Raw genomic sequence first — 14,088 nt, 5'->3', positions numbered from 1 at the left:
ATATCTCAAATATATAACCTACAAATTAATATCATAATTTTGAGGGTTAATTATTCAAATTTAATTTAAGGAACTTTGCAAACACAATTTACTCAATTTGCCCAAAGGAAGAAAGGGCTCTCCTCTTCCAGTATTCTTCTTGCTTTTTATGTTCCACACTCCACAGCAAAGGCGAGAGCAGTCTCAGGAGAAAAAAAGAAAAGAAAGTATTGTTTTCTTTGATTTCTGCGTTGCTCTGATCCTGGAAGGCTGGAACATTGATTATCGGAGTTTATCACAAATCCAAAGACCCGGTGCTAAACAGTACTAATAACTGATACATTTCTTAAAGCAACAGAATTTCGGTTTCCGAGTCGCCATGGCCGATTTCCTGACCTCGACTCACCGAGCTAAGTGGATCTTCACTCCTCAAGAGCTAGTAAGCTTCTTTGGTTACTATTCTCTTTCTGCCCTTATCACTATTCATTTCCCGTTTGGTTGCCCGGAAATCGTAGGAAAAGAACATTTGGAGTCGCAGATTTTGCTTTTGGTTCATGAATATGAAAATTTCACTTTGATTTTGCTTATATGCTCCTATGAAGCTCGGTCTGAGCGGCGGAATTTGATTTTCTCATTTCTGCGTGGTTGATGGAGAAAAAGAAAATTTTTTAATATATATAAATATACAATTGTAAGCATATTTTTGTCTATAGGTTGAAAAATACAAAGCCTCTAATCAAAGAGCAATACAAGCACTAGAGAAGGTTGGTACACAATTTGCTCTTAAATTGTTTTTTTTTTTTTTTCCTTCCTATTTGTGGAGTTCATATTAACTAATGTGTTTTAAAGTATGGAGCAACGCTTATGGAAGTTGATGCTGATGGGTCATTATCATATCCCGAACCTCCGATGAACCCAAAAGATACTGGTAAATGTTTTTTCAAGAGTCACATTCTTTGTAGCATTTTCTTATTGAATTGAGCGTCTGGTTGTTATGTGTGTGTGTGTTTTTCTTTCGGGCTAAGACTTCTAACCTTTTTTTTTTCCTCACGGTTACATTCTTTTCATGTTAGCCGACAAGCATTCTCGTCCAAAACCCCTTAATATTGAGGAAGAGCAGTATATGCGAGTGTTCTACGAGAATAAACTTCAAGAAGTTTGTAACAACTTCCACTTTCCTCATAAAATTCAGGTATTTGTTTATCTTTTGCATAGAATAAGTACAAAAATAAAGATAAATGTTGAGGTTTACCGTCAAATTTCTGGAATTGGTTCATGTTTTGCAGGCAACAGCTCTTATATATTTTAAAAGATTTTACCTTCAATGGTCGGTCATGGAACATCACCCGAAAAACATTATGTAAGATTATTTTTGCATTCGTTTGCTGAAGCTTCCCAGTGGCCACATGATCCACTATAGAAGTTTGAATATGCTTTGCATCAAAATATGGTTCATGAGGAAATTATTAATAAAAATAGTTGGACAGATTAGAAAATCATGCACTAATGGAATTGCTTGGGATGGTAAATTGTTGGTGAATAGTTTGCGAATTTGACATTATTTACAAAGTTACTTCATGCACAGGTTAACGTGCATATATGCAGCTTGTAAGATAGAAGAAAATCATGTTTCAGCAGAGGAGCTTGGTAAGGGGATCTCGCAGGACCATCAATTGATTCTCAATAATGAGATGATAGTTTATCAGGCATGGATGTGCCTGTTCATATTAGTGTTTTCTCTTTATTTTTTTTGCTTTTCTTTTTCTTATGTACATCGTGTCCTTTGCCAAAGTTTGGACATTGATCTTCTTTCTTTTGTTTTCGCAGAGTTTAGAATTTGACCTTATTGTTTATGCACCGTACCGCTCAATAGATGGTTTTCTGAATGACATGGAGGTTAAGTATTATTAATCCATTCTACAAGAAAGTTCAATGGACTTTTTTTTTTTTTTTTTTTCTTATAAGTAAAGCTCAATAGACTTCTTATTTTCTGATTTGTACAAGAAATCTCATTTGTTTGTTGATGCGTGTGATATATTTTTTTTCACAAGTAAGAAGATATTTTATTTTATTTGGTAAGTAAGAAGATATTTTATTGATATAAAGATAGGCATAGCCCAAGTACACAGGAGGTATACATGTGATTACACCTATTTAGGAACTAGAAACAGTTACAAGGAAATCATGGAAACTGAGACCATTCGAATCTATGGCAATGGTCCACATAATTAGGTCTTCTAGAAAAAGCTCTTAAACTCTTCCAAAAAGCGCTCACGCTCCTTGAAATTTCTATCATTTCTTTCACTCCAGATACACCAAAATATCATTTCTTTCTCTCACCCCACCTATGACTTGTTTACTTATAAAAAACAAATGGAAGCCATCTTCCACACAGCTGCAATATGTGGTGTCCCCATGATCCCTCTCCAAGTAGCTAGTAGTTCAACCACCCTTTCCAGCATAACCCATGCTAATCCCACTTTGCTGAAAAAATAATTCCATATGGCCCTTATAAACTCACATTGTAGAAGTAAATGATCCACTGTTTCACCACTATTTTTGCACATACAACACCAGTCAATGATGATAAGCCCACGTTTTCTTAAATTATCAATAGTCAAAATCTTCCTTAAAACTGCTGTCCAAACAAAAAAAACAGCCTTAGGAGGTGCTTTACTCTGCCACATGTTCTTCCAAGGAAAATGATTCCTACCTTGGGCAGTAGGAGTCTCAAAGAAAGAGCGTACAAAAAAATTTCCTTTCCTGGAAGGCCGCCAATCCAGTTTATCCGCTGTTGTAACAGCTGGACTAATGGTGTATAGCAAGGTAAGGAACTCCACGAGGACACATACTTCCCAATCATGGGCCTCCCTAATGAAGCTAACATTCCATTGCTATGAACCATTGGTAATTTCCCGCAAGTCGGCCACGAAAGCATCTTGTTCCCTTGCAATTCTGAAAATAGAGGGATAAACATCCTTAAGAGCCATATCTCCAACCCAAACGTCATGCCAAAAATTGATTCTATTGCCATCCCCCATACACAACCTAGCGTTGCTAGAGAAAGACCACCAACCTTTCCGAATATGCTTCCATAAACCACTCCGTGTGCCCCCCTAACTTCATTACAGCACCAACCCCCCCTTATACTCCCATACTTAGTATTAATCACCACCTTCCATAGTGCTTCCCTCTCATAATTATATCTCCATAGCCATTTTCCGATAAGAGCCTTATTGAAGGCCCTCACATTGCAAACTCCCAATCCACCACCCCTCAAGGGAGAGCACACCTTGTTCCACCCAACTAAATGAAACTTAAACTCACGCCAAGTCCACTCCATAGAAAGTCTCACAGAAGCTTCTCAATCCGAGAGGCAACACTAGCTGGAAGAGGAAATAATGACAAGAAATATGTGGGAAGGTTTGAAAGGGTACTCTTTATTAGTGTAATCCAACCCCCTTTAGGCAAATATAATCGTTTCCAGCCAGTCTACGCTCTATTTTCTCTAGCACCTCATCCCAAATAGTCTTGGCTTTGAACGATGCTTCCAACGGAAGGCTAAGGTACTCCATAGGCAGCGAAGAGACCACACATCTCAATATATTAGCTAGCCCCCTAGCATTACGCACATTACCCACAACAACCATCTCCGTTGTAGAGAGATTTATTTTTAACCCGGAGACCGCTTTAAAACACAGCAAGATAGCATTTAAAGATTCAAGATGACCTGGATTTGCCTCGCAAAATATCAACGTATCATCTTCAAACAAAAGATGCGATATAATGGTAGTACCATGGTTAGTATCCCCCGCTTGATGGTTTGTTGTTTGAGACTATTGATTCACATAGTGCAAGTTGGTTGGAACAACCGTTTGCTGAAGATGAGATTTATAAGGTAATTTGTGGCATGGCCAAGGATAAAGCTCTAGGTCCAAATGGCTTCTCGATGGGATTCTTTCAAACTTGTTGGGATATTGTGAAAGGTGATGTTATGCAAGTTTTCTTGGAATTCTACTCTTTCATGAAGTTCAAGAAAAGCCTTAATGCGACTTTCATTGCACTTATCCTGAAGAAACATGGGGCTATAGCCGTTGAGGATTTTCATTCCATAAGTCTTGTGAGAGGAGTATATAAGATCATTGCGAAGGTTCTTGCTAACTGGCTTAGCCCGGTTCTGGAACATATTATTTCCAAGCCACAAAATGCATTTATTTGGGTGAGACAAATTCTTGACTCGGTTCTTATTAGCAACGAATGCGTAGATCATCGGTTGCGGGAAGGTGTGCCGGGTATTCTGTGCAAGCTTGACATGGAAAAGACTTATGACCATGTGAACTGAGATTTTCTCTTTTACTTGTTGGAGAGGTGTGGCTTTAGGAATAGGTGGATTTCCTAGATTCGACATTGTGTCTCTACTGCACGCTTTTCGATGTTAGTAAATGGTACTCCGGTTGGTTTTTTTAACAGCTCACACGGTTTGAAACAAGACGACCCTCTGTCTCTGCTTCTCTTTGTTATTGTTATGGAAGCACTTGGGCGATTGGTGAGGGCAGCTGTTGGAGGAGGGTTCATGTCTGGTTTCTCGGTGGGTAATGGCATTAATGGATCTATTTCGCTCTCACACCTTTTATTTGCAAATGACACACTCTTCTTCTACGAAGGATCATGGGCAAATTCAAGTGTTGCATGCAATGTTGTTATGTTTTGAAGCAGTGTCGGGGCTTAAGGTGAACCTTGACAAATCCAAGATGGTGGCGGTGGGTGTGGTGCCTAATATCACTAGCTTGGCATGCCTCCTAGATTGCAAAGTGTCTTCTCTGCCTCTGAAATATTTCGCACTCCTTTTGGGAGCGACTTTTAAGGCTCGAGGTATTTGGGACGGGGTTGTGGAAAAAGTAGAGAAAAGGCTTGTTGGTTGGAAACGGTTGTATTTATCGAAAGGGGGGAGACTCACTTTGATTAAGAGTACTTTAACTAATCTTCCCACCTATTTTCTTTCTCTATTTCCATTGCCTGCAGCAGTGGCGAATAGGATTGAAAAATTATATCGAACTTTCTTATGGGGAGGAATCGGGGAGGAAACGAAATTTCACCTTGTTTGGAGCAAAGTTTGTTCCCCAATACCGTATGGGGGCTTGGGTGTTTGCAATTTGAGAACTTTCAATAAAACTTTGTTGGAAAAATGGTTATGGAGGTATCATTTAGAGGAAGACTTACCATGGAAGGAGATTAATAATGCTAGATATGGAAGTGCCTAGGGGGGTTGGTGTTCTAATGTAGTGAGTGGGGGATATGGTGTGGGCCTTTGGAAATTTATTCGGAAGGGATGGCAGAGTTTCGAGGATCAAATCCGGTTTGTGGTGGGTGAGGGGACATGAGTCAGGTTTTGGCATGATGTTTGGTGTGGTGATTGCGCTCTTCACAGGGCATTTCCAGCTTTGTGTCGTATTGCAACTAACCATGAGGCTTCAGTGGCAGAGATGCAGGTTTTTTCCCATGGCTCTTACCAGTGGAATACTCTCTTCAACAGGGACATTCACGACTGGGAATTGCACATTGTATCAGAATTTTTCAGGTTACTATACTCCCTGGAGAACACTGCGCCGCAGGAGGATACGATGCAATGGAGGGCCAATGGTAGCAAGAAATGTACAGATAGAGGATACTACAAGATCTTGACAGCACAAGACCATGTTTCATTCCCTTGGAAGAGGATTTTGAGGTCTCGTGTGCCTTCCAAAGTAGCTTTCTTTGATGGACTGCTGCTCTTGGGAAGATTTTGACCACTGACAATCTAAGAAAAAGGGGACTCATCGTGATGGATTGGTGCTATTTGTGTAAAAAACAGGGAGAATTCATGGATCATCGACTCTTGCATTGTGAGGTGACAAGGGGGCTATGGAATGAGATTTTCAAACGGGTGGATGTTGCCTGGGTGATGCCATTGAGAGTAGTGGATTTATTGGCCTGCTGGAAGGAAATTCAAGGCTGTCCTCAAGTGGCAAAAGTGTGGAAGATGATCCCGTTGTGTATCATGTGGTGTACTTGGTTGGAAAGAAATGAGCGATGCTTTGAAGATAGGGAACCCACTATGGCAGAATTTCAGAACTTTTTTATACACACTTTAATGCTTTGGTTTTCAGCCATTGTACTTGACGGAAACAATGTTCATGACTTTTTGTCTTTAATTTAGAATGTATTTAGGTGTTCTTCTATATAATCCTATGTACATGGGCTATACCTATTTCATTCATATCAACATAATTTACTTCTTACATATCAAAAAAAGGTATCCCCCGCTGAATAACGTGAGAAAAAGCCACCCTCCACTGAAGCCAACAACATTTTGCTTAGGGCCTCCATGACAATAACAAATAAGAGGGGTGATAGTGGATCGCCTTGTCGCAACCCCCGCAAGCTGTTAAAGAAACCAACGGAATCACCGTTTACGAAGATTGAGAAGCGAACTGTTGACACAAAATGCCTCATTTACACCTTCCATCTCTCCCCAAAACCACATCTCCTCAACAAATAAAAAAGGAATTCCCAATTAACGTGGTCATAGGCTTTCTCCATGTCTAATTTGCATAAAATACCCGAGACTCCTGACTTGATTGTGCTGTCCAAACATTCGTTAGCGATGGACCAAGTCCAATATATTTCTATCCCCAACAAATGCATTTTGGGACCTTGAGATGATTTTATCCATAACCGTGCTCATCCTATTAGCAATAACTTTTGATATCATCTTGTACATACTGCCCACAAGACTAATAGGCTAGAAATCATGCACCTCTATTGCACCAGCCTTTTTAGGGATAAGTGCAATAAATGTAGCATTTAAACTCTTGTCAAATTTCCCAAAAGTGAAAAATTCATGAAAAGCTTGCATGACATCCCCTTTCACCACCTTCCAACACAAAAAATGCCATAGTAAAACCATCAGGGCCTGGAGCTTTGTCTTTATTCATTTTTCTGACTGCTTGTTGTACCGCTTCCTCTTCAAAGGGTCTCTCCAGCCACTAGTCTGATCAATGGCCTTAAAAGTAGATTATCTAATCTAGGCCTCCATTCAAAGGGTTCCGAAAGCAAATCTTCAAAATGTCCAGCAATATAACCCTTTATCACTGACTGTTCTGAAGAAACACAGCCATCTATGGTCATGATCTCAATGGCATTATTCTTCCTACATGAGTTTGCAACCTGATGAAAAAACTTTGTGCATTTGCCCCCCTCCCTAAGCCACAAAGCCATTGATTTTTGCCTCGAAGAAATCTCCTCCATTAGGGTCTCCCTTTCTAATTCTCAAATGACTTGGCCTTTGCGAGTGATCTCTACTTCTACACCCTCCAATCTTTGGGTGTGATATTTTTTTGATAGGTTTAATTGTGATTCCTGTTGCGATTCCTCAATTCCTATTTCTTGCCTCACTGTGATGCTACATTTATTTATTATTAATCTTGCATATTCTGTGTTGCAATTGGTGACAATTGGTGCTGTTTCCCAGGAATTCTGCCAAGTGAAAGATGACCAGCTTCATATGCTAAAGGTGAATTGCTTGTATACTACTTAATCTTTTTAAATGACTAGTCTATGCGTATTTATTGCTCTTCGATCTTATTCTTGATTGCTTGACTACTTTTTCATGTATGCTCAAATTGAAACTTGAAAAGTCTTCATAAAGATGACAAGTAATTGAAGTTTTTAAAATAGCTAGTTGAGCATATGCAACATCTTAGTGCATGATTACCATGTAAGAATAATTGATATCTAATTTGATCAATTGTTAAATATTTCCAGTGAAGCAAACATTTTAACAGCCTAGCATTTATTGTCACTTCTCATGTTCACAGAGTTTCTTCCTTGTGTTTATCTATCCTTCTGGTGCTTAATGTTACATAGGCTTTACACGAAACTGCAAGGATGGAAGTTGACAAAATCATGCTCACTGATGCACAACTTCTATTCCCTCCCGGGCAGGTACGATGATGCTTCCCTGATTATTTAGATTGCAGATAGCTCATTCTTATTATTATTATTTTTTTGCACAAAAAAACTATCAAAAAGTTTTGTTTTATAAGTAACAGATTACACATTAGTAGAGCGGTTATGGAAGAAACCTGGTGCTTTGGAATGTTAACAGTATATCTCCGGTTCTGTTTGAGTTCTAAATCATTCATGAGGTTTTGTTTTTGTTTGTAATTTTAATTAGTTAATTTTGTTTTTTTTTGTAAAGGGAGTAGAATACTTAAAATTTACTTTTATTGTCCTCTGCTTGTGGCTTTGTGTGTTACCTATATACAAAAACTTGTGCTTTAGGTGTCAGTAATTTTTAACAGCATGTATACATATAAATATTAATCCATGATCGCTTAACCCTCTTATGTTTTGGGACTTAGGATCGTGACTTGGTGGAAAAAAGATGGAAGTGGGGCTGGAGGGTGTATTTTTTTTAGATTGGGATGAAGGAGATTGAAATGTCCCTTATGGATTGCATTTCAATAAATTCCAACTGCTACTGCCGAAATGTACCCTCCTGGTGCTCTAATTGAAAATTGTTGTACTTGCCGACCTTCTCGTTCTTTGCATAGTAAAACTACTTTGCAGAGCACCTCACCAATCACCCTTTGGTTCCTAACCCTAATGAACCTCTCACTGAATTTAGATCAGATGTCTTCTCTTTCTGTCTTTAATTACCTTGGTTGACTCCCATGTAATCTTCACCGTCTGGCTCAGATTGTGATTTGATCTTGTAATCTGCTTTTTTAACTAGAATACTGAGATTATTGATAATTTTTGTGATGCAGTTAGCATTGGCTGCTTTGCGTTGTTCAAATGGGGTGCACCAAGTTATTGACTTTGAGAGGTCTTAAATTGCTTTGGAGTTTTCTCAAGATAATGACTAATGGTTTTGGCAATGCTTCTTTTGCATTTGATAGTCAAACTATGATTGTAGTGGATTGCCAAACTGTGATTTGCACAGTGATAACTGATAATCTGCTGGGTAGGAAAGAAAGGGGTTTGGGGTTAAACCTCTTATTGGCCCAAAAACAAATATCACTATCACGTTTCTTGTCTTCAGTAATGATTCTGTCTTCTTCTGCTTGCATGCCTCTTTGCAGATACCTGAGGAACATCCTCTCTCGTCAGAGTTCTGCACACAATGTTTCAGAGCTCATTGAATCACTAAATGCAATAGATTCTTGGGTACAAATTTTATATACTTGTTGCAATGTGAATATACCTTGGATGATTCCTGTAACATACTTCACTGATAGCAATAATGGAGTGGCAAGGAAGGATTCTGTGCAAGGGAAACATTGTTTTATAATATTCAACGAGTGCTATTCAATATTAGATAGAGCAATGTGTTGTTTCGGTTACCTTTACCATTCTACTCTCTTTGTGGCTCTCTATGCAGGTTAAGAGATATAAATTCCCTTCAGAAAAAGATTTGAAGCACATTAACCGGAAACTGAAATCTTGTTGGGGTCTCAGCTCAAATGACGAGTAATTTCTATTCTTCCTATATTTTTCTATTCTTCCTACATACAAAGAAATAAACTGTTAGTCTAATTCCCTGGTCTGTTACTTTTGTACCAATACCCATATTTGACTGCTTGGCAGGAGTAAGAAACGGGAGAAGAAATCAAAGCACAAGTCAAAGAAAAGTTCAAATGAAACACAAAATGTTCTTTCTCTTACTGAATCGTATGTTCAGCCCTGCTTGATTGAACTTTCAATCTGGGTTTGGCTCCACTATTAAATTCTTTGGACTGACTTTATTCTCTGATTTCAGGTAATGTATCTTACTATCTTGGTATTTCTCCCAGAAAGTTGGTTCTTTTCAGAGTCCTCGAGCAAATATTGTTACACATGAAGTGAAATATAGTTCCTATTCTCTGATCAGTATCTTCTTTAGTTTCTTTATTCATATGTATTTGGTTTGCGTTTGCAAACCACGCGATTAAAATTTTGTTCAGCATTGAAATTTTGCCCATTTTTACAATGAATCTCACATCTTTGAGAAGTGACTATTAACACAGCTAAGAAATCCGTTTCACACAGTTTGCTCAATTAGCTCGACCTATTTTCATGTAGTTTAGGCAAATTCAGCTCAAAATGATTGCAAAGAATGCACCAGTTAAACCGACCTCAAAATAATGCACTTGAGGGATCCAGTTTTCAAAATTATACATTTGAAGTGAGCTTGCTTTATATATGTAGTCTCTCTCTCTCTTCTTGCTTGCTGAAGTTGATGCAAACCCTAAGCACGTGTTTGGTACCTCTTCAAGTATTCATATGGTGGCCGGGCTGAAATGAGTCCTGTGCATCCTGCGGGTCAAAGCTTCAGGTTTAGCTAGCTTTGACAAATGATGCAAACCATCTATGTGCATGAATTCTAGGTGCCTAGCTAGCTGCTGCTTATGGATTGAAAATTCTTGATGATGTGTAAACTTAACATTGCTTGTTCACATTTTCGACAAGTTGAACAGCCGCGCGCACGTTGTAATTTATTTGTCCAACTATACAAGCAAGTCTTCATATAATAGTTTATATACAAGGAAATTCCACCCAACAACTTGATTATCAATGGTAATTCTAAATGGAAAAATTATAAGCTTTGCTGGTCTGCATGGAGTATTAAAATCCTGTTCATTCAAAACCCCGACATCCTTGTAACTAGGACCATATATCCTTAAAAGTGAATGTTTTTAGGTTGCTTTGATACTATATATTATTAATCATGATCTACGAAGAAAGCTCTAGCCGCATAGAACTTGACGGACAACCCATGATCACGAGCGGTTGCATGCCCTAGCTCCTCCCTGGAAAACGGGTGCAATATTACTTGCAGTAGATCAAACACTGATAATTAATATCTAGTTGATATTTATATATTTATTCAAAATAATAATATATTATATGCCTACATGTATTATTAATGCATACATTTAATATGATAACATATATCTATTTCATATATGGTTTCCACATACTAGTATATGGAATTATTAAATTTTATTGACTAATTATTATACAAATTATAAAATAAATATATGAAGTATATTCATTATATAGACATAAGTAATTAATTACATATTATATATTTAATTATAAAAGTAGTATGCTTATATTATTAGCTAATACATAGATATATGTATATATTTATCAATATATGAATGAGTTTTAATCGAGTCAAACTAACGAGTCAACTCGAGTATAAACGAGCGGGCTTTAACGAGACTTAGTCTAGTCAAGTCGAGTTTTGTTGGATATGTGTCATTTACAAATCGAGCATCTGCTTTCACAAACGAGTTTTTTTTTTTTTTCATGAGTTTGTTTAACTGAGCGAGTACGGAGCGGACTATCGAAGAGACTGGTTCATTTACAACCCTATCCATGTTCGATCGGGCGACACCTTGACGTTTGTCCGAAATCATTCAATCGAGGAAACCATCATACAATTAATATTGCATATATAATCATTAATATAGTTGGCCCCATTAGTATCTTAACTAAATATTTGAGGTTTTTTGAAATTATTGTATCTATCTGGAAATTAAACCATCCCCTATATAATAACACTGTGCGCATTAGGGGTGAAAATCGATCATTCGGTTTCGGACTAAAATCGAAACCAAACCGACATCATCAAAAGTGGATAAATCTCGATCGAAACCGGCCGTTTAAAGGGGAAAAAACCGTCTACATCGGTCTCGGCGTCACTCCGGTTGGTTCGTCGGTGTCTTCCGTGGCGATGGAGGCTATTTTCAGGGACGCCACAGTGGCTGTCGACTGGGTGAGAGACGATACCGAGAGCGGTGAGAGGTGTGATTTGAGAGTGAGAGAGAGAGGCCCTCCACCCTACCATGGCTACGTGCGCAGAGAGAGAGAGAGAGAGAGAGAGAGAGAGAGAGAGAGAGAGAGAGAGAGAGAGAGAGAGAGAGAGAGAGAGAGAGAGAGAGAGAGAGAGAGAGAGAGAGAGAGAGAGGATGGGGGTGGCGTCCGAGACTCGGATGGAGAAACGAGGAAGAAGGAATCGAGGAAGAAGAAGGGTCCCCCGGGGGCTTAAGCCAAACGGAACCGTTTAATTTAGTTTTTTGTTTTGTTTTTGTTTTTAACTTCAGATATTAAACGACACCATTTCACTTATTTAAGTGAAACAATGTCGTTTAAGTAAGGTATATATCAAAATATATATACCTTATTAAGTCGGCTGGTTCAACGGTTTGAACCAGGGTCAAATCGCTGCCGAACTTATATTCAGCGGTTTTGAAGAAATTATACCGTATGCCGACTAGTTCACCGGCGGTTCCAGCCAGTTCTTGACACGGCCGGTCGATTCCCGTCGGTGGTGGCCGGTGGCGTTGGTTTTTGTACACCCCTACGTTAAATCACACATCAATGTTAAGAGAAATTTTATTTGCAGTCTGGGAATTGTATGTGCATGTCTTTTATTAAAGGAAAAAAATTATTTTAAGAGGGATATATTAGTAATTTTAAAATAATTTAAAGATAAAATTACCTATGGACCTAAATGGAGACTGTATTCAACATTGCTCTAATGTTAATATGTAAGTTATCCATTTAATAAAATAGTGTAAAGTGAAAATGAAAATAATTTTTATGAGATAGAGGACTTTTTTATTTTATTTTTATTTTTTTAATAAAAAAAAGGGGGTATACAATTTGGTGTGCCAAATTGCTTGTACCTAACAGACTGAAATAATAATTTTATTTAAAAATTTTTACATGGAAACTTACGAAAAGATTAACTCTATAAAAGAATTACCAAATTACCAGTGCCATTCACATTGGGACCTACGAAATTTAGCTGAAATTTACTAAAATAACCTTCTTTCTTAATTTTAATTATCCAATTTTGAGAAACACCTTACTTTCTATTTTCTATTCTCTTCTTGCTCTATTTAAATATTATGAGTAAAATAGGAAATCCTTCGTAAATTATATGAATAATAGTTGGACATTCTACATATGATTAGGGGTGAAAATTCGAACCGAAAAATTAGAGAATTGACCCGAACGAGACCCAACCGATTGGTCCAATTTTAAACCGATTCAGTTTGGGACCAGTTCATACATTTTAAAAATAGATAAACCCGGTTTGGTTTTGGTTCTTGATTTTCCAAAACTAAACCAGACCGGTTTATAAAATATATATAAAAAATTTAATTTTTAATATTATATAAAATCTCATATATATAGCTTTTCTATATAATTATATAAGAAATAATTTTATATTATAATTTTCAACATAAAATTTTAATCTTAAATATATATAATATATATAATTACATTGGCACTTGATTAAAATCGAAAAATAGAATCAATCCAGAATGGAACCGAAAAAACTGGAAATATAAGTTTAGGAAGATAACCAGTCTGAAATCAGTTCTTGAAAATGTAAAACTGATATATACTAATTCGATTCTAAAATTTGTATAAAATCAGGCTTTTTAATTGTTAGTTGATTTGATCGGGCTACCCTTTTGTTGCCGCAACGCTTTTAATGATCTACGACGTCTTCTCCACTTACCTAAGAATATGAATAATAATTTTATATATTATTTCTATAGATATTATATATCACATTTCTTTCAATTTTTTTAATAATAAGTTTATGGTATATGGATGATGAATAAAATAATTCAATTAATTTATTAATAAAATAAAATAAAATAAATTTAAAATATATAAAATATACAGGTAAAATGATGTACAACATCTCAATAATAATAATAAAAATAAATAAGTCAAAAATAATTTTTAATACTTTTTTAAGGTAAAATCTAGATTTTTTTCAAAATTTTAAGATAAAATTTATATATTTAAAATTTGTACAGATAATTTTTTAACGAAAAAGTAACTTTTGATTTGATTTTTCACTGTCACACTTATTACTCCGTAGTTATAGGTATATTATTTGACAAGTATTACTACATGAGTAACTGCGCATTGGCATAATTAATTCCTAAATCTCAAACTTTCTTAGTGAATTAAAACACCATGAAATTAACGATATACTGATCATATTGGTATATATACAAGGCTAGTCCAATAGTACTATAACTGCCATAAACT

At 36.7% G+C, this 14,088-nt stretch overlaps 1 protein-coding gene across 1 annotated transcript; it reads left to right on the top strand.

Moving 5' to 3' along the window:
* The first annotated feature begins 97 nt into the window (after positions 1 to 97).
* On the top strand, positions 98 to 10,059 carry LOC122318795 (cyclin-H1-1-like). Its single transcript, XM_043136427.1, has 14 exons — positions 98 to 418; positions 693 to 743; positions 829 to 907; positions 1,053 to 1,171; positions 1,266 to 1,339; positions 1,565 to 1,685; positions 1,807 to 1,875; positions 7,490 to 7,531; positions 7,885 to 7,962; positions 8,790 to 8,848; positions 9,105 to 9,189; positions 9,404 to 9,492; positions 9,610 to 9,693; positions 9,782 to 10,059. Exons 1-14 carry the CDS (start codon positions 359 to 361, stop codon positions 9,783 to 9,785), a joined length of 1,014 nt encoding a protein of 337 aa, XP_042992361.1. The 5' UTR covers positions 98 to 358; the 3' UTR covers positions 9,786 to 10,059.
* Positions 10,060 to 14,088: the final 4,029 nt, after the last annotated feature.

Source organism: Carya illinoinensis, chromosome 8, assembly GCF_018687715.1.
Source record: "Carya illinoinensis cultivar Pawnee chromosome 8, C.illinoinensisPawnee_v1, whole genome shotgun sequence".
NCBI lineage: Eukaryota > Viridiplantae > Streptophyta > Magnoliopsida > Fagales > Juglandaceae > Carya > Carya illinoinensis.
The sequence above is the reverse complement of the archived record's forward strand: the minus strand, read 5'-3'. Positions and strand labels throughout refer to the sequence as shown.

Excerpts from the sequence above, each read along its gene's own strand:
- LOC122318795 (XM_043136427.1), top strand. The coding sequence starts at position 359 with ATGGCCGATTTCCTGACCTCGACTCACCGAGCTAAGTGGATCTTCACT. Across the intron at positions 7,532-7,884 it reads ACCAGCTTCATATGCTAAAG|GCTTTACACGAAACTGCAAG; the intron begins GTGAATTGCTTG and ends AATGTTACATAG. Across the intron at positions 9,190-9,403 it reads TAAATGCAATAGATTCTTGG|GTTAAGAGATATAAATTCCC; the intron begins GTACAAATTTTA and ends CTCTCTATGCAG.